Source organism: Hypanus sabinus, chromosome 19, assembly GCF_030144855.1.
Source record: "Hypanus sabinus isolate sHypSab1 chromosome 19, sHypSab1.hap1, whole genome shotgun sequence".
NCBI lineage: Eukaryota > Metazoa > Chordata > Chondrichthyes > Myliobatiformes > Dasyatidae > Hypanus > Hypanus sabinus.
In genome coordinates, this window is record NC_082724.1 from 11,701,876 (window position 1) to 11,722,904 (window position 21,029).

At 44.4% G+C, this 21,029-nt stretch overlaps 1 protein-coding gene across 6 annotated transcripts in view; it reads right to left on the bottom strand.

The window, feature by feature from the left end:
* Positions 1 to 21,029, bottom strand: part of sema3b (sema domain, immunoglobulin domain (Ig), short basic domain, secreted, (semaphorin) 3B) — a 229,612-nt gene that overhangs the window by 18,836 nt on the left and 189,747 nt on the right. For all 6 annotated transcript variants that reach the window (XM_059944009.1, XM_059944014.1, XM_059944011.1 and 3 more), the window contains exons 8-13: positions 20,094 to 20,236; positions 11,949 to 12,063; positions 6,924 to 6,993; positions 5,569 to 5,713; positions 3,566 to 3,785; positions 1,136 to 1,227 (exon numbers count right to left, since the gene is read on the bottom strand). In XM_059944009.1, coding sequence (XP_059799992.1) covers positions 1,136 to 1,227; positions 3,566 to 3,785; positions 5,569 to 5,713; positions 6,924 to 6,993; positions 11,949 to 12,063; positions 20,094 to 20,236 — 785 coding nt within the window. The remainder of the gene's footprint in view (positions 1 to 1,135; positions 1,228 to 3,565; positions 3,786 to 5,568; positions 5,714 to 6,923; positions 6,994 to 11,948; positions 12,064 to 20,093; positions 20,237 to 21,029) is intronic.

Genomic DNA, 21,029 nt, shown 5'->3' on the forward strand with positions numbered 1-21,029 from the left:
GGAGACCAGTTCAATCAGTGGATGGGAAACAAATAAAACTGCAGATGCTGGAACCAGAAACAAAACAAAACAGAAAGACTGGAAGAACTCAGCCAGTCAAAGCCACCTCTGTGGGAAGGGAAACCAATTAACATTTCATGTCAATGGACCCTTTGCCAGTTCTGAGGCGAGGTCCATGATCTGAAATGTTTAGTTAACAGATGCTGAGTTCTTCCAGAATCTTCTCTTTTCAGTTCAAGTTCAGCCAGTTCTTCAGCAGTAACACAATGACCCTGTGAAACGTTTTGAATGAGATGCATTTTGGAGCGATGGCTTTACTGCTCCCTGCCCACTCTATTGGGCAGCACGGTAGCAAAATGCTTTTAGTATAAGATTTGGGTTTGTTTCCCGCCGCTCTCTAAGGTTGTTCCCCCGTGACCACGTGAGTTTCCTACCAGTGCTCTGATTTCCTCCCACATCTTAAGATACATGGTTAGGGTTAGTGAAGTTGTGATAGGCTACGCTGGTACCAGAAGTACGGTGTCACTTGTGAGCTGCTTAGCGCAATCCTCGCAGATATAATTTGACACCAATGGCGCAGTTTGCTGTACGTTATGATGTACACGTGGCAAGTAAAGCTAATCTTTTTTTAAAATCTTTATTACGCATCAGGAGTCAGTCCATCTTCTGATGCCAAAACCAATAATTTCTGAACTTCTCCCTAAAGTAAACCCCAATAGTTCGAACAATCCAGTTGTGTAGAAAGGTGGATAGAAATTCCAGTTAGCTGTTGAGAAGTCAGATCCTGTGTGCAAACCTTCTTTGGGTGCATAGACAGCCCTTATGTAAACATCAAGTATATTACTATTGGGAATTTAATAACAACCTGTGTAGTGCTAAATTTTAAGGACAAAAATGACAATGTGGCAGGACTTACATAAAGTCTCATGCATATCAATGCTGTAAAGATTTTGCTTTGCTAGCTGGTTAAGCAGCACCACTGACTGTCAAAACTGATAAATGATCTTAGTGTTTGTAAAGGTCAGAAATATCGCAAGTGATGGGCTGAATGGCCTCCTGGTGAATTCCGTCATTCAATGGTTCGATGGGGGGGGGGGGGGAAGAAAAGTTCTGTTTCCATCCTTGTCCAACTCACCTTGAAAACTTGCATTTCTTCGAGGACTAACTCTTCCATGTTCTGCCAGCTTTCTTTCGGCACGGAGATCACTTTCAACACTGTCCCGATATCTGTAAGTTCAAAGGAAAAGAGCAGCTCTGACACAGGTTCAATAGACACAGGGGCACTGTTTCCACAAGCTGAAGTCCCTCGAACCAAGGGCTTAAAGCTACAGAATAATGAGTCATCCATAAAGAATGGAAATAATCCTTTGGAATTCTCTTCCCTGGACTCCTCACGTTCATTCACTTAGATAGAACGTAGAGCATTCCTGTACAGTCCAGGCCCTTCAGCCCACAATGTTGTGCCAACCTTTTAACTTTTAAGATCAATCTAACCTTTTCCACCCATATAGCCCTCCATTTAAATATCATCCATGTGTCTATTGAAGAGTTTCTTAATTACTCCTGACGTATCTGCCTCTACCATCACTCTTGGCAGGGCATTCATACATCCACCACTCTGGGTAAAATACTTACCTCTGGCATTGCCTCTGTACTTTACTCCAATTAGCTTAAAATTATGCAACACACACAAAATGCTGGAGGAACTCAGCAGGCCAGGCGGGGTCTACAGAAAAAAATACAGTCGACGTTTTGGGCCGAAACAGTATTCTGTGTGTGTTGCTCAAATTTCCAGCATCTGCATATTTTCTCTTATTTAAAATTATGCCCCTTGTATTAGCCATTTCCACCCGGGGAAAATGTTTCTGGCTATCTACTCTATCTATCCCTCTTATCAGCTTGTACACCTCTATCAAGCCAATAGATTGCTGGATAAGAAAGTCATAGACTTAAAGAGTTACACAGCCACAAAGCGGGCCTTTTGGCTCAACTCATCACTGCTGAACAAGATGTCTATCCTAGCTAGTGCCACTTCCCTGCATTTGGTTGATATCACTCTAACCTTCCTATCCATGTGCCTGTCCAAATGCTTTTTAAATATTGTAAGTGAACCTCTCTCTACAGCTTGTCCCACATACCACTCTATAAAAAACTTGCCTTCCAGGTCCCCTTTTAATTTTATCACCCTCCTCTAAAATCTATACCCCTTTGTGCTGGGAGAAAAATTGACCATCCACCTCATCTCCACCCATCACTGTTTTATGTACCTAAATAAGAAGGCAGACTCCATCATTAAGGACCTTCACCATCTAGGTCATGCCTTCTTCTTATTGAGGAGGAGGTACAGTAGCCTGAAGTTAAGTTATAGGCTCAGCAAGCCGGTGCTTATGCCGGTTTCCGTGGTGTGAAGCGACTGAGAGTACGAGACTCCCCCCCCCCCAGACAGGATGCCAGTCTACTGCAAGGTTAACCCCCAGCATTTTGCCGGTACCCATTATCAGCTGGGTGGACTGGAACAGTGTGGTAAGGACACAATACGCTGCCCTGGCTGGGGCTCGAACTCATGACCTTCAGATTGCTAGTCCAACACCTTAACCACTGGGCCACGCTTCTTCCCCTCCATTTATAAATGGTCCATAAACTCATGAACATACCTTGCTTTACCACTTTTGCACTGTTTATTTGTTTGTTTATTATAACTTATAGTCATTTGTTATGCCTACATTGTACTGCTGCCACAAAACATTTCATGCCTACACAAAAGATTCTGCAGATGCTGTCATTTTTGAGCAACACATAAAAAGTGCTGGAGGAACTTAGCAATTACCCAATAGTTATAGTGGGGGAATAAACAGTCCCCTCCGTAGGAGAGGCATCCAAGGGGACCACAACCTTGTAGGATTTGGAGGCTTGCGTGCCTCAATGACCCGGAAAGCTATGTTGGCTGGAGTCAGGCCCATGTGCTTTGACATGCCAAACAGGTCAAAGGGTAAAGGTCAGACTAAGTGTGGTCCATTGGTCCTCCAGGTACGGGGGTTCAGCTCAGGGCTAACAACAAAAAAAGCAGTTATAGGAAGAACAATGAAGAATCCGACATCTGTGTGTGATGGTATTCCTGAGGCTTCTCTCAGGATTTGCATGGCGAGCAGTGGCATGATGAGTATTGCCCACATTTGTTTTTGGAATGTACGAACCATGTACAACACTGGCAGGTAGCACAGGACCTGGAGACCATCATTGTTGTCCTAAATGCCAGTGGTGTAGGCAGTAACTAATCATAGGGGAGGAGTGTTTACTCCCCTCCATAAATTTCATGACTTACTGTATGTCAGGCACAATAAACCTGATTCTGGTTCTGAGGTAATTTTTTATTAATCAAGACACAAGGGGGCAGTGCAGGAAAAAAGGCCCTGAAGTGGACGTCCAGCCATCGTCTTTGATGAAAGCCGGAACAGGATCGAGCGGCCTAAAGACCGACTCCTGCTTCTAATGAGGGGAGGCACCAGTGTCTTGACTGCACTCAGTGCACTAAAGAAGTCAGGAGGCACTTTCAGAAAAAAAGTACCTGTGCCGATAAACATGACGTCGTAGCGACCATCTCCTGCATCCACTCTGTCCACCACGATCTGCATGAAACTGTAGTCAACGTTGGTCTTGGTGAGGATTGGCCGGTGGTTGATGGGGTAAATCGGATTGTACATTAGGGGATGGTTACGGGCAAACAACACCACATCGTCAGGGAACTCCTTGGTGGACTGGAAGCCTCCAAAGGTTTTGCTTGGACACTGGGGGGGGAAGAGAGAAACATTACAAGCTGCCATGAGAACTGTCCCCATCTTAGATACAGGGAACACTAGCAAACTCAATCAGTGAAAACCACTTCTAGTTATAGTTGTGATTTATCATTACTTCAGTGTTTGCTAATGTATTTGGATAGATGAAGGGCAAACTCTATTGGATAGTTAATTCTAGATATGTTTTATATATGTATTAGGTCTTGTGCAGTTACTTAACAGGCCTTAGAAGCATTACAAGAATTTTTAAAATAAATTTCATAACCTAATATTTAGGGTGACAGGTGAAATATTACAGGGAAATCTGAGGAAGAACCTCTACAGTCAGAGGGTGGTGCAAGACCGGATTGAGCTGTCAGTGGAAGTGGTGCATGCTGGTTTGATTGCAACATTTAAGAGAGGTTTAGATAAGTACACGGGTGGGAGAGGAATGGAGTGGATCAATGGGACTAGGTAGAATAACAGCTCTGTAGGGGCTAGATGGGGCGAAGCGCCTGTTTCTGTGCTGTAGTGCTGTTTGATTCTAAAACTGAACAATTCTGTTTTGTGTGCTTCATCTCGACTCCCCAAGAAACAAATTAGGAGAATGAGGAAGCACACTCCACTTGCCCGTATGAGTGACATCCAACATTCAGAAAGAAGCTTACAATCACAGAGACGATGAGACTTACTGCATGGAAACAGGCCCTAAGGCTTAACTGGTCCATGCCTATATGGCTGTTATCTAAACTTGTCCCACTTGCCTGCGCTTGGTGCTCATCTTTCTAACTTTTCCTATCCATGTATCTGTCCAGTGTTAATGTATCTGCCTCAGCTATTTCCTCTAGCAGCTCGTTCCATGTAGGAGCCACCGCCTGTGTAAAACAAGTTGTCACTCAAGTTCCTATTAAATTGCCCTCTTCTCACTATCCTCTAGTTCTTCGAGTCCCCAACCCAGGGAAAAAGACTGACGTGTGACCCTCAGGATTTTCTACACTCTATGAGGTCACTGCCTAGAGTCTGCTCCACTCCAAGGAAACTTGTCCTAACCTCTCCCTTTTACTCAGTCCCTCCAGTCTTAGGAATATCCTCATAAATCTTTCCTACACTCTTTCTGGCTTAATAGCATCTTTCCCATGGCAAGGTGAGCAAAACTGAACTTAGTACTCTGAGTGAGGGCTTATCTCCAACATAACCTCCCTACTTCTATACTCAGTTCCCTGGCTGATACAGGCCGGCATCCACTTGAGCCATATGTTACAATGCGATGGAACAATGGGATATCGAGGGAAAGAGGAGGAGTTTGCTCCATTGAGTAATTCTTTCAGAGAGCTCCTATAAGTCAATGGGCCGAATGGTTACCTGGTACCTTATTTACACTCAAAATATTGCAGAATTAATCCCTCATTAGTATAGGCAATGTATAAAGGTTGTAGGGTATAATAGCATAGTGATGCCCATCCTGCGCACGGACTGTTTGAACTGCTTCTGTCTGGCAGGCTCTTCAGATCCCTCCAGACTAAGACTAATGGGCACTGGAGATGTTTTTTCTCTACTGCGGTCACTTTGCTGAACAGTTAACTGCCAGTTAACTGTCGGCTAACTATTACTTGGATTGCACTACCTGTATGTATCATCTATATTTTCATTTATATTTATCATTATTATTGTTATGAGCCGAGAGGCAACATCTGCCGGAAGTAAATTCCTTGTATGTGCACAGGTACTTGGTGATTGAAGTCTGATTCTGATTCTGATCACCAAGTTATGGTTATGGTTACATTAATCCACTCACCATTCCTGGTCGGGGGTAAGGCACCTTTCCCTGATAGGGGGCCCACTGATAGTTTGGGCCCTCCTTGTGTGCAAAGGGCCCCAGGAAAGCTCTGCGGATGTCATTCATGCTGTACACGCACACGGCGGAGCCTTTGAACACATTGCTGAAAGAAACAACATGACGCATTAAATGGCTGGTCGTGCTGGGAAACCAGCAGACTAGAATCTGTGGGTTGCCACCACTGCACAGCTGTGCTACAGATGTTCCGAATCCCTGCACATCTGCATTGGTAATGCAGTTCACTTCCATACCCTGGTCTATTTACCAATTACAAGGTTTATCCCTGGTGTGTTACTGTATGCGTACCCCACCTTCCTTTCCCAGCATGTGCATCGATCAATGTGTCCCCACCTTCAGTATCCTGTATGTGCATCAATCATTATGTCCCTACCCTCAGAATCTACTGTGCACGATGATCATGGGTACCGACCCTGATTATCTCCTGTGTGCATCAATCATTGTGTCCCCATCCTCAGTACCTGGTGTGTGCATCAATCATTGTGTCCCCTCCTCTCAGTGTCTGGTATCTGACCTAATAACCATGACCTACCCTCCACCCTAAGATGCAGTCTATCAATTAGTAACAACACTACAAATGATTACTACACATCCTAATACGCATTTTTTCTGTTCTCTCCTGAAATATACTTGCCCATTAGCTCACAAAGAAATGTGTTAGTATTTCATACTTTTCAGAGGATTAATCAATTCATCTCAATAAATTAATAATCAATTTATTATCAATTTATTCATTAACTTTCTCAGAGTGGGATGCTGATTTGAACAAAATGGTCCTTTAGATGCAGGTAATGCCACTTCCTGAAAGATCTGGGTGTTTTGGCTCGTGTTGATATTTATTTTTTTATTATTTAGAGATACAGTGCAGAACAGGCCCTTCCTGCCCAATGAGCCATGCTGCCTAGCAACCCACTAATTTAACCCTCACCTAACCACAGGACAAGTTACAATGACCAATTAACCTACTAACTGGTACATGGGCATGCTGTATTGCTGCCAGAACGTGCGGCAACACGAGATTTCCTCCAGCAGATCCTCAGGTTGTGTTGGGTTATAATGAAAATCATACATTTCACATGAGGATGTTTTGATGTACAACAAGTGATAAATAAATGAATTTAAATCTGAACTTTCTTAATATCACAGCCAGTAGCTCACAATGGTTATTATAGATGAAGCAAGCCATATCAGTGACGGTAAAAGATAATCCACCACGTTATTGAAATGAGTTTACCATTCCCTCTTGGAGCTGGTACAAAACCTCGTCACTAAGCATTGACTTCAGATGTTCTCACCTTGAGGTGCTGAAGACAGTGTAGACTAGAGGGTTCCTGCGATCTCTTGTTTGCAGGAAGAAAACATCCCCTGTTGACAGATCAAACAGAGCATTAAATAAATGATAATCGGTTTGTGACAAGCTTGGAGGTGGCCTCATTCTTTGATCATATAACCATATAACAATCACAGCACGGAAACAGGCCATCTCGGCCCTCCTAGTCCGTGCCGAACTCTTAATCTCACCTAGTCCCACCTACCCGCACTCAGCCCATAACCCTCCACTCCTTTCCTGTCCATATACCTATCCAATTTTACCTTAAATGACACAACTGAACTGGCCTCTACTATTTCTACAGGAAGCTCATTCCACACAGCTATCACTCTCTGAGTAAAGAAATACCCCCTCGTGTTTGATAGGTATATGGACAGGAAAGGAGTAGAGGGTTATGGGCTGAGTGCGGGTAGGTGGGACTAGGTGAGATTAAGAGTTCGGCACGGACTAGGAGGGCCGAGATGGCCTGTTTCCGTGCTGTGATTGTTATATGGTTATATGGTTTCCCTTAAACTTCTGCCCCCTAACTCTCAAATCTGAATGTAGTCCAGGATCTAGTCTCCATGACAATCCCATTTATTAACTCCAGCAATTGAAGTTCAAGGTAAATGTTATTATCAAGGTACATATACATCACCATATATTCATTTTCCGATGGATATACTCAGCAGCTCTATAGAATAGTAACTATAACAGGATCAATGAAGGATCATCCAGAGCATAGAGATAAGAAACTGTGCATAGAACATAGAAAACCTACAGCACAATGCAGGCCCTTCAGCACACAATGCTGTGCCGAACATGTGTAAATGCAAAAATAAATAAATTGCAATAAATAACCAGAGCATGAGATAAAGAGTCCTTAAAGCGAGATCATTGGTTGTGAGAACATCTCAGTGGATGGGCCGAGTGAGTGTAGTTATTCCCGTTCATTCAAGAGCCTGATGGCTGAGAGGTAGTAACTGTTCTTGAACCTGGTGCTGCGAATCTTAAGTGGAATTCCTCAGTGGAATTCTGACCACCAACTAGATTCCTGTGTGCAGCCACACACAGGGTGAGAGCTTGTCCTTGCTTCAGTGCCAGGTCCTTCTGGAAAGATCTTAGGAAGCACTTGTTAAGCACAAAGGAACATAAAAATATGGACTTCTCTCCCCCAGAACATAGAGCATCGAAGAGTAAAGCCTTTTGGCCCATAATATTGTGCCAATCTTTTAATCTAACCCTTCCTTCCCACATAACCCTCCATTTTTCTTTCATCCATGTGTCTGTCTCTGAGTCTCTTAAATGTCCCTATCATGACCCCTGACAATGCGTTCCCAACACCCACCACTCACAGTGTGAAGAGAAAAGTTTCCTCTGACATTCCTCCAAGCACCTTAAAATTAGGTCGTTCATTATGCCATTTCTGCCTTGGGAAAAAGTCCCCAGCTTTCCACTCAATCTATGCCTCTTATCATCCTGTATACCTCAACCAGGTCACCTCTCATGCTTCCTCATTCCAAAGAGAAAAGCCCTAGCTTCATTAACCTTTTCCAGAAGGTATGATTTTGGAAGAACTGAAGATCTCAGAATCAGATCTTTTTATGGTTGAATGTTTCCAGAAATGTGCAGCCATTAACCTATGCGAGTACTGGCCCGAGGATCTGGGTGATCTATGCTGGCCCCAGTGTTTTTAACAATGTGGACATAAAAAGAAGGAGCCTTCAATTTCACAACAATTGGCAGAGCAAAGTGGTTGGGGACAGGTTTGAGTTCAAATGAAGTAAGTTGCTTCCACCAAAGTGCATGAGCATCAACTTCCTTACACTATATTCCATCTGCCACTTTTTTTCCCACTATCCCAACCTGTCCAAGTTCAACAGCAGACTCCCTGCTTTCAACACTACTTGCCTTTCCACCTACCTTTGTATCATTCGTAAACTTGGCCATAATGTCACAAATTCCGTCATCCAAATCATTGACATGCAACGTGAAGAGAAGTGGTCCCAACACCGACCACGGCAGAACTTCACTAGTCACTGGCAGCCAACTAGACAAGGCCCCCTTTTCTTCCCAAGCTTTCAGCTTCCCAAGCACCTTCTCCTTAGTAATAGCAACTACATCACTTTTGCCCCCTGGCGCTCCCAAAAACCTGGCATACTGATACCATCTTCCACAGTGAAGACTTACGCAAAATATGTCTTAAGTTTACCTGCCATTACTACCTCTCCAGTGTCATTTCCCAGCTGTCCAATATTGTGTTTGCCTGTTGAACCAAAGCCTGACCACTCGAACACAGGCCTTCTCAAGCAATAGCCCATCGACTTACAGCTTGCTTCATTTTATTGGCTCAAATAAAACTCACTCCCAAGGAGACCTATCCTTTTCAAATGGCTCTTGCTCTGCAATGATGCCACTCTCTCACTCGCTAATTCAAAGATGTCCCCCCCCACCCCCCATACTTTTCTCCAGTTTAGCATTGCTACCCTGGGAAAAAGACACTGGCTGTCCACTCTATCTATGTCTCCTCTTATCTTATATGCCTAGAATATGATAGCATTTGAGGCAGTCTGAAAGAAATTCATCCAGACTAATTTCTGGGATGTGAAGTTGTCCAATTAAGTGAAGCCAAACAGGTTTGGGTCCATGTTCCTACGGGGTTTAGAAAAGTTGACCATGGTGCTACTGAAACATGTAACAGCTAGGGAAATGACAGGGTAAACATTCAAAATCTCAAACAAAGGGATATATTTACAAGAGAATGGCCAGTCATTTAAAACGGAGGTGTGGAGAATTTTTTTTTCAGAGACGATGAACCCCAATTCTCTATTCTGGAGAATCGTGGAAGCTAAATCATTAGTAGCATTTAAAGTGGAGGAGATAAATCTTAGAAGAACATGGTGAATGAGTGTTGTGGACCTCCAGTACTGACGTAGAGAAGCCAATGGTGGGCTTCCTTTCATTAGTCGGGGATTAGAGTTCAAATACTGTGAGGTAATTTTGCAGCTCTATAAAGTCCTATTAAAGCAGACTTTGAGTATTATGTTCAGTTCTTGGTCACCTTATTACTGGAAGGATTTGGAAGGTTTAGAGAGGGTGTGGAGGAGATTTACCAGCATGCTGCCTGGACTAGAGCGCATGTCTTATGTTGAGCAAGCTAGGGCTTTTATCTTTGGAGAGAAGGAGGATGAGAGGTGACTTGATGGACTTGATTACAGGGATTGATAGAGCAGACAGCCTGCCCTTTTTTCCCAGGGTGGAAATGGCTAATATCGGAGGGCATAATCTTAAGGTGATTGGGTGAAAGTATAAAGGAGATGTCAGAGGTCAGTGAATGCGTGAACCTCACTGCCAGGGGTGGTGGTAGTGCAGATACATTCGTGACATTTAGGAGACTTGTAGATAGTCACATGAATGAAAGAAAAGTGCAGGGCTGTGTGGGAGGGAAGTGTTAGATTGATCTTGGAGTAGGTTAAAACATCAAGTGGCCAAAGAGCCTGTACTGTACCATGCTATGTTCTATGAGGCTTGCCGTAGATCAGCCATGATTATATTGACTGACGGGTTGGGCTTGAGGGGCCAGTTGTCTACTCTTGTCCCTATTTTCTCATCTTCTTACACTTTTCTTGGATTACTCATGCAGCAAGCATCACATCCATTATGCCTCCTGACTGATGAGCACCACTCTACAGCCACCAGGTGGAGTTAGTTGAGCAGGAGGCTAGTGCGATGACTTGGTAGACGGCAGGGAAGCACCCTTTGTAGGAGAAACTCACAGCTGCAGGACCGCAGAGATCTCTTGCCACGCTCTCCTCTTCTCAGCAAAGGGAGATGAGCTGTTCGTACAACACGCTGGAGGAACTCAGCAGGTCGGGCAGCATCCGTGGAAATGAGCAGTCAACGTCTCGGGCCGAGACCCCATCAGGAATGAAGGGGGAGGGGCAGGGGCCCTATAAGGAAGGTGGGAGGGTGGAAAGGAGAAAGTTGGCAGGTGCAAGGTGAAAAACCAATCAGAGGAAAGATCAAGGGGTGGGGGAGGGGAAGCAGGGGGGATAGGGAGGAAAGGTGAAGAAGGAATGTAAAGGGGAAAGCACTGTGTAGTAGAAGAAGGCAGAATCATGAGAGAGGTGATAGGTAGCTGGAGGAGGAGGCAGAGTGAAACTGGGATGGGGAAAGGGAGAGGGACTGTATTGAGTATATTGAATACACAGTGTATTGAACTAGAATGAGGTAAAACAATAACAATGCAGAATAAAGTGTAAAATCTACGAGAAAAAGTGCAGAGCAGGTAAATGATAAAACGCATGATCATAATGAGATAGATTGTGAAGTCACGAGTCCAACTCATTGTACAAGAGTCTGATAACAATGGCCCGAAAGCTGTCCTTGGGCCTGGTGGTACGTCCTTCTGCTGGACGGGAGAAGGAAGAAGAGACAGTGTCCAGGGTGGGTGGGCTCTTTGATTATGCTCGCTGATTTACTGAGACAGTGAGAAGTGCAGACAGAGTCCATGAAAGGAGGTTGGTTCCTGTGAAGTACTGAGCTGAGTCCTCAATTCTCTGCGGTTTATTGTATTGACATGCAGAGCAGATGCCATACCAAGTCATTATGTGTCTAACTAGAATGCTTTCTGTAGTGCATCAATAAACTTACAGTGAAGGTCAACAGAGCCAAACCAAATTTCTGTATCCTCCCATAGACCATATGACGTTGGAAAAAAACTAGGCCATTCAGCCCTTCAAGTCTGCTCTGCAATTTGATCATGGCTGAAGAAGTAGAGGTGTTGTTGGGCTCTCTTGGCCACGACATCAACATGGTTGGACCAGGACAGGCCATTGGTGATGTTCACACCTAGGACTTGAAGCTCTCATTCCTCTGGACCTCATGTGCAAGACAGTGAATGAGGATGGAGGTGGTGAATTTGCGTAATCGACACGGTTACTTACTGCTATCATTGGCTTTACTGAATGAAGAAGAGAGTACAGTGATAATAAAGACTAACACCACTTACTAAGCTCATTGAAATGAGTGTCAATCCCTTCATTGCCTGGGACCGAGCAGATTAACCGTGCCTTCAGGAATGTTGTCCACTTATTCACCAGACTTCTCAAGCCTCCGTGATCATTCTGAAATAAAGAAGAAGATAGTTAAACAAGTAATGACAGGCGGCTCCTTGAAAGTGACTGCACAGGTTGCCAAGGCGGTGAGGGGGGTGTACGGAATTGCTTGCCCTTATGAGTCACGCATCAAGTTCAAGAGTCAGGAAATTGCGCTGTAGATTTATAAAACTCTGGCTAGGCTGCACCTGCGGTATTGCACTCTGACTTCCCCATCGTAGGAAGGCTATGGAGGCTTTGGAGAGAGTATCGGGATGCTGCCTGGATTAAAAGTGTGTGCTACAAGGAGAGACTGGACTAACTTAAATAGCTTCCTTTGGAGTGGCAGAAGCTGAAGGAAGATCTGACAAAAGTTTGTCAGGTTATGAGGGGCATAGATAGTCCTAGGGCTGAAATTGCAGATGCTAGGGGGCATGCATTTAAATTACGAGGGGCTAAGCACAGAAGGTGAGCAGGCAAGTTTTTTCTTACATTGCTCGGAACATGCTGCCAGGGGTAGTAGAGGAGGCAAATATGTCAGAGCTGTTTAAGAGGCTCTTGGGTAGGCATATGAAAGTGCGAAGAGTGGCGTAATTAGCTTGGTACTAAAGATTAGATTTATTTATTCAGTGAAATATGTCATTGTGTCAACGACCAAAACAATCTGAAGATTTGCTGGGGGCAACCCACAAGTGTTACTACACTTCCACCAGCACACACATAGCATGCCCACAACTTACTATCACATATGTCTTTGGAATGTGGGAGGAAACCGTAGTGGCCAGAGGAGGCACACCCGGTCATAGGGAGAACATATGAACTCCCGACAGACAATGGCGGAAATTAAGCTCTGATCACTGGCACTGCAAAGCGTTATGCTAGTTGCTCTGCTGCTGGGCCACACTAACTACGGGCCAGAGGACTGTACTGTTCTATGTTAATTCCCTAAGCCCCTGTTATCCTAACCATATAGAGCCCAACAAGGTGAATGCAGAGAATCTGTGTTTGCAGGCCAAGGGTCAGCCCTATGGGACTGAAATAAGACTTATAAATATTTCAGAAGTAGAAGTATATGAAATCATGCAGGCATGGACAGGGTAGATAATGCCTTTTACTCAAAGGGGAAATTTCAAATATCAGAGGGCATAGGTTTAAGGTGAGGGGGGAAAGGTTAAAGAAGATGAGCAGGGCAAGATATTTTCTGATATCTTAGAAAGAAAGGCCTCATCCTGGAAACAGATGCGGTTGAGATGAAGGAACTGATTAAAAGGAATAGCATTTTTACTGGAGACAGGGTGGGCAGAGGGGTAGTCGAGATAACCATGGGAATCGGTAGGTTTATAAAAGATACCGGTGGACAGTTTGTCTCCAGAGATAGTTACAGAGAGATCAAAAAAGGGGAGGGAAGTGTCAGGAATGGACCAAGTGAATTTAAGGGCAGGGTGAAGGTAGGAGGCAAAGTTGTTGAAATTGACAGGCTCAGCATGAGTGCATGTAGTAGCACTAATGGTGCTGGAAGAAGTGGGGAGTATTACCAGGGAAGGCTTGGAACATGGACTGTTCTATGCAGACAATGAAAGGCCAGGCATAGCTAGGGCCTAGAGCACAAGGTGTGGGGGAAACTTTAAGGCCTTCTTGATGAGGGATAGAAGTCTATAGGGACTGGACATCCATGGTGAAAATAAGGTGATTAGAGCCAGGGGATTGAAAGTTATTGAGGAGATCAAGAGCATGTGAAGTGTTGTCGATGTAGGTGGGTAGGGACTGAACCAAGGGAGATAAAATGGTTTCGAGGTACGTGGAACGTGTTCAGTGGGGCAGGAGCAGGCAGAGACAGCAGGCCTACCTGGATAGTCAGGTTTGTGGATCTTGGGTAGGAGGTAGAAATGAGCAGTGTGGGGTTAGGGAACTAAGAGGTTGGTGACAGTAGATGGGAGTTCTCCAGATTTGATTAGTTTAGTGATGATGTCAGAGACAATTTTCTGATGGTCCGGAGTGGGATCCTTTTCAAGGCATAAGTAAGAGGACGTGTCTGCGAATCGCCGTCTGACTTTAGCAGGGTAGAAATCAGGCTGCCACACGACAACGGGAATAATTTAACTTGAAATCATGGTCGGCACAGGAATGGTGGGCCAAAAGGCCTCTTTCTGTGCAAAATGTATAAAGTTTCTTCTCTCAAGAAGGCGGAGATCAATCAGTAGATCACTGGATTTTAAATAATTTGGAAAAAATGTACAACTGTTGAGGAAGAGCAGCTATGATCTTGATAAATGGTGCAGCAGCCCAAAGGGCTGAATGGCCTTCTTTTGCTCCTATGTTCCTAACACTCACATCTCTCACAGCCCACGAGGGAGTTTTGGGAATATTGGAACAGGAGAAGCAGCCTTCATATTCCCAGAGGAGAAGGGAAAAGGAAACACACAGCAACTCAGCAGATCTCATCACCCCCCCAGCACATGGGAAAGGCCACTGATTACGGGTGGAGGCAGGAATCCATCCCCCCACACCCGAAAACAGAATGGCTATTTGCAAAGGGTATCAGTAATCTACCACTGGGAGCTCCTTTCCTGCAGTGAAGGAGAGGGAGATGTTAGGGAGGACAAGAGAAGAAAGCTGGCACCCCCTGCGTTCCTGGGGGGACTGGCTACTCGTTTAATCAACTGCTTCCTCGATGTTTAATACAGTGGCCACTCTATTAGGTACCTTTTCTGTACCTAATGAAGTGTCTACTGAGTGTATGTTCGTGGTCATTTGCTGATGTAGCCCATCCACTTCAAGGTTCAACATATTGTGTGTCCAAAATGCTCTTCTGCATACCACTGTTGTAACGCATGGCTATTTGATTTACTGTTCCCTTCCCGCCAGCCTGAACCAGTTTGGCCATTCTGCTCTGAACTCGCTCATTTCTAAGTCATTTTCGCCCACAATGCTGCTCACTGGATCTTTTGTTTTGTTTTACATGCCATTCTCTGCAATCTCTAAAGACTGTTGTGCTTGAAAAGCCCACACTTAACTACACAGACACCACTCTTAGGCTACGCCCACACAACGCCGGATAAATCCGTAACTGAAACTTTTTCTCTTCGTTTTTACCCTCTGTCCACACTAAAACGGCGTTTTTGTCCCCCGAAACCAGAGCTTTTCAGAAACGCTTTCCAGGGTGTGTAATTTTGAAAACGCTGCTCGGGCAGATCAGTGTGGACGGGGTAACCGGAGAAATCTGAAATCTGTCAGGCGGCAGCGCGCTATTTCATTGTTTTCTTGAACACAACCTAACAATTTCAGAACAGACGGCAACGAAACTAACGCCAGAAGAGTTAGAAATGTACTCTCCAAATACCTTGACCCATAACTTACTGAATAAATAAGTATACTTACTTAGCCCTGTTTTCTGTCCTTGCTCGTATGAAGGTGGTTTACCTATTTATGCAAGTACTTCTCTGACAATAGATGTGTAACAGCCTCATGTATCATTGTATGGAAATACAAGATAACACTGATGCAGACATGTTTTATACATTTAACAAGGTGCTTTATTAATGTAACAGAGTTAGTTAGTTTTTCAATGTTCATCATCAGCCGGGTCAATCTGTCCATGAACTCCCTGTCGGTTGCCTCCGTACATTCCAGTATTTGTTTTTTTTTACTGTTAAGTTCTCCCGCACGAGAGCTAACAGCTGTCCATCGCTTTAAATTTTTCTAGTCTGTAACTACACAAACGCGCACTTCTATGGCAAGATTCGACACCAAACATGTCGCTTGTTTTCGGTAGATGTGTCCTGCGCATGCGCAGTAGGAGGAGAATCGCCGAAATCTCCATTTCAATGTGGACAGAGATATTTTTAAAAACGCATAGTGTGGGCGTCTATCGTTTTTATGCGAAACCAGCTTTTTTTATAATTATCTGGTCTAGTGTAGATGTAGCCTTAGAATGTTGTGTTCCGTTCTGGTCGCTTCGCTATAGGTAGGATGTGGACGAATTACCACAGGTGCAGAGATTTATCAGGACGCTGCCTGGTATGGCCCAATACCAGAGAACATCTATTGAATGTGACTGGAGGAACGTGTGTGGGAGATGACAAAGGTAGGTTTCTTTTACAAAGAGAGTGGTGAGTACCCGGAACATACTGCCACATTGAATACTCTAACTCTGGGACTTTTAGGCCATTTGTTCTGCCGATTTTTTTGAAAGCTTCTTCAATCTAAGTTGACTTTGTTAGAGAGCAGAGGGACTGGCATAGATCACCCAGCCCCCTCAGGCCCATACTCTGTTATCGTCCTTACTTCCATTCACGTTAACGGATCTACATCATATTTCTGGAAACACTTAATTAACCACATAATTTTCTCAAGCCCTAGATCTCCAGTTCTTCCAGGACCATACCTTCTGGAAGATGTTGAGCAAGCTAGTTTTTTTACCTCTTTGGAGCAAAGGAGGATGAGAGGAGACTTGATAAAGAGGAATAGATTGAGTGGACAGCCAGAGACTTTTTCCCAAGGGAGAAATGGCTAATAATATATAGAGCATAATTTTAAGGTGATGGGGGGGGGGGGGGGGATGTCAGATGTATGTTTTTTTCCACATAGAGTGGTGGATGCCCTGACAGGGCTGGAGGTGGAAATAGCTCATGCAAGGGGACATAATTTTAAGGTGATTGGAAGAAACAATAGAGGAGATGTCAGAGATAAGTCTTTCACACCTGCCACAGGGGTGGTCGTAGAGACAGGTACATTAGGGACGTTTAAGAAACCTTACATAGGCATATGGATGGGGGAAAAATGGAGTGTTGTGTGGGAGGGAAGGGTTAGATTTATCTTAGAGTAGGTTAAAAAGTCAGCACAACATTGCAGGGCAAAGCGCCAGCACTGTGCTGTCAGTTCTGTGTTCTATGTGTCTAAGAAGACACCCATCTTCTGTGATGTAAGTAGCATACAGTTTGCATTGCCCTTCAAGGATTCTTCTGTGGTGTTTTTGCTTCAAGGCTGAAGATTAATACTCGATTACAATTTTCCATTCCCCGCTGAGTGCTCTATTAATAAACCATGCCGTGGTTTGTTTGCGTTTCCAGTGCTGTCCTTTCCTAGAGGTCGTTATTTATAACTGGGAAGTGAAGAGACAAGGCCCCACTCCAGAAGAACTGGGTCTGGCAAGCCCTTCCACGCTGCCAGACGACGAGCGTTTACCCAGTGCGACAAGAGGTGCGACAATCCAGATCAGATGGATTGTATATCCACGCAGTGTGGGGGCAGCTGGAGTGTCGGCACAACGGATTCAAGGACTAGGCTCAGGGACTTAAGTCGCACTCCAGGAACTAGACCAGGACCCCTAATGTGATCAGAATATAAAAGCAAGCATCTATTGCTGAGACTTTATAAGGCATTGGTCAGACCACATTTGGCGTGTTATGAGATGATTTAGATCCTATGTATAAGATAGGATGTGCTGGCATCAGAGAAGGTCCAGAGGAGGCTTATGAGAATGATTCCAGGAATTAAAGGGTTAATGTAGAGAAGCATTTAATAGCTCTGAGCCTGTAGTTACCGGAGCTTAGAAGAAATGAAACCTACTGAAAATTGAAAGGTCTTAATAGAGCAGATGTGGAGAGGATGTTTCTAATGGCGGGGGAGTCTAGGACCAGAGGGCATAGACTCATATTAGAAGGATGTCCTTTTAGACCAGAAGAATTTATTGCCACAAACAGCAATGGAGACCAAGTCATTGGATATATTTAAAGGAGAGGTTGATATGATCCTGACTAGTCAGGGCATCAAAGAATATGAGGAGAAATCAGGAGAACGGGGTTAAGAGGGATAATAAATTTGTCATGATCGAATGGTGCAGTAAACACGATGGGCTGAATGGCCTAATTCTGCTCCTGTGTCTTCTGGTCTTATGAAGATGCTCTGCCCTATCAAAACCATAACTTTTCAGGTGAGCTGTTAAGCTTAGGCCCTTCCACGGTCTTTAAGATGGATGTTAGACATTGCGTATTGCTATCTCCCTCATCGAGTGGCTTAACCTGTAACCAGGATATTGGAGCCAGGCTCTAGTGACCCAGGTTCAATCCTGACCTCTGTTGCCTTCTGTGTGGAGTTTGCTTGTTTTGCATTCGGTTTCCTCCGAGTGTTCCCGTCTCCTCCTACATCCCAAAGACGTGCTCGTTAGTAGGTTAACTGGCAGAAGTAACTGACCATTAACGTGAATATGAGTGTTGACTAGAATATGAAAGCGAGGATGTGATGTTGAGGCTAAATAAAGCACTGGTGAGGCCTCACTTGGAGTTTTGAGAGCAGTTTTGGGCCTCTTATCTAAGGAAGGATGTGTTGACTTTGGAGAGGGTTCAACAGAGGGGCAGGAAAATGATTTTGGGATTGAAAGGCTTTTCATACGAGAAGAGTTTGATGGCTCTGGGCTTCTACTCACGGGAACTCAGAAGAATGAGGGGTGGCCTCATTGAAACCAATTCAATGTTGGAAGCCACAACAGAGGAGACTGTGGTACGGAGTGTGAGACCAGAGGACAAAGCCTCAGAATAGAGGAGCACCCATTCAGAACGGAGGTCAGGAGGAATATCTGTAAGCCAGAGAGTGGTGAATCAGTGGAATTCATTGTCACAAGCTGCTGTGGATGCCAGGTCATTGGGTATATTTAATGCAGAGATGGATAGATTATTGATTAGTCAGGCCATGGAGGAATACAGGAGAGAAAGCAGGAGACTGGGGGCTGACGAGGAAAATGGATCAGCCATGACAAAATGGTAGACCAGACTTGATGGGCCAAATGGCCCGATTCTGCTCCTATATCTTACAGCTAGGGTCTAGAGAGAGTTGATGAAATGCAGAGGGAATAAGAGGAGCTACTGTAGGATTAGTAGAAATGCATGGTTGATGGCTAGCATGGACCCAGTTGGCTGAAGGACCTGTTTCTGTGCTCTGTGTCTTTATGGCTCTGATAACTAAAGAAGTTATCTGATTACCCTCCCATTACCATTTGTGCATATTGTCAAGTACAAACTTACATTTCCTTTCTTTTAGAACATTGATGGGCTGAAGTCTTTTTGGAAGCCTCGAGTCCAGTAAAGGCACAACATTTAAAGTTCAAAGTAAATTTATTATCGAAGTACATCTATGTCACAGATTAATCTCAGGGTTTTATATGGTAACACATATGTACTTAGATAATGATGCTGAAGTACATCCTAGGATGTGCTGGGACACATCATCAGTGATGTAACCTGGGGTCATTAGGTGTTTTGGGTCTTTCAACATCAGACACCGTCATCCAGGTGATCCAGCCAGGGTTGATCAGGCCCTGATTACTGACCCAGCAGCACTGGACATGGGTCACACCTCATGATCCACAGTCACCTGGAGACTCGCTTTACTTTGAATTTTGAACATTAGCATAAAATCTCTTCCCTGCCTTAACGTCCTGCCTTGATCCCATCTGTACAAAAGTTAGTCTGCAGTAATCTGTCCAATGCCGACCTCCTGTCTCAATGAGACAACTTAAATTCATATAGTTACAGAGTCATAAAAATTAATTGACGGGAATGATCAAAATCCTTTGTCTGTTCTTTACACAGAATTGTGGGTGCATGGAATATCCTGCCAGTAGTGGTGGTAGGTGCAGATACAATTGGGACATTTAAGAGAATCTTAGAAAGGCAGATGGATGATAGAAAAATGAAGGACTATATAGAATGGAAGGATTACATTGCTCTTAGAATTGGTTAAAAGGTCAGCATGATCTGTAGCGTTCTATATTCTAAGTTCCTTGTGCTAACACTGAACCATCGGGTGGGGGGGGGGGCGGGATTTACAACATCAATCAGTCAGCAATCATGATTAAAGTTGCACGTGTATCTTTATCCATAACTGTCTGGAACACCAGAGGTCATATATGAGGCTTATCCATTTCATATCGTTATGACTGCAGCTATACCAAGCTCAGTGAAACAACAGACCCATTCAAGGATGATGACTCTCTCACTCCACACTTTGGACTTGGGGAGGGAGGTCAGAAGTCCCCACTCCATCGCCAAGCTTCGATTACCCACCCGACACAGCTGGCCAACCCGCGAGAAGGTGGACTTCCCGAGGTCCTGTCCTTCGACGGCTATCTCCCGGAAGAAGAAATAGAGCTTATCATCGTCTGGGTTGTCGCTCTCGGGGATCCAGAAAGATCCAACAAACTTGGGGTCTGCAAAAAGGAAGAAATTTTTTTTTTTAACTCAGCTGTTTTCTAAAAGAGGGCGAGTCTGGGGACAAGATATGGGCAGTGGTTGAAGATCTTCTTAATAAATCATAAACAATGTTTTTACATGTGATCATGCTCAGCCAGATTTAAAGATTGTTGCAAAAATTGTGAACAATGATTATTTCCTGAGCTAAACAAGTAAGAATTTAGTATCTTCTCCCTTCCCTTCCAGTCTTGAAAAAGGTTCTTGGCCTGAAATGCCAACTGCTTATTCATTTCCATAGATGCTGCCTGACCTGCAGAGTTCCTCCAACATTTTGTGCTTTGGGTTTCCAACATCTGCGGACTTACTCATGTTATTAGAAAAAAGTCTTTTATTGAAATCATGCACCGCTGCTTCCTTCGACGTCAGCCAAGGTAGGGTTGGTAGCTCTCTCTGTCAATATTTTCTCTGTCAGGCTGCTCTGGAGTACAAGTCCAACAACACCACAGACAGCATCCCATCTGGGTGAAATGCACAAAATGCTGGAGGAACTCAGCAGGTCAGGTGGCATCTATGGAGCGGAATCATTTACTTATTGCCCATTACACCGCTGGCATTTAGGGCAGCACTGAAGCTTCTGACTGGCCTCAGCCACTCAGATCTAGGATTCTTCATTGCTGTTTCTGTAATGGTTTTTAACGGTCAGGGTTGTTAGCCCTGAGCTGAACCCCTGAACCTGGAGGACCGGTGGACCACTCTTAGTCTGGTCTCTACCCTTTGACCTGTTTGGCTTGGGTGACCCTACCAAGAGCC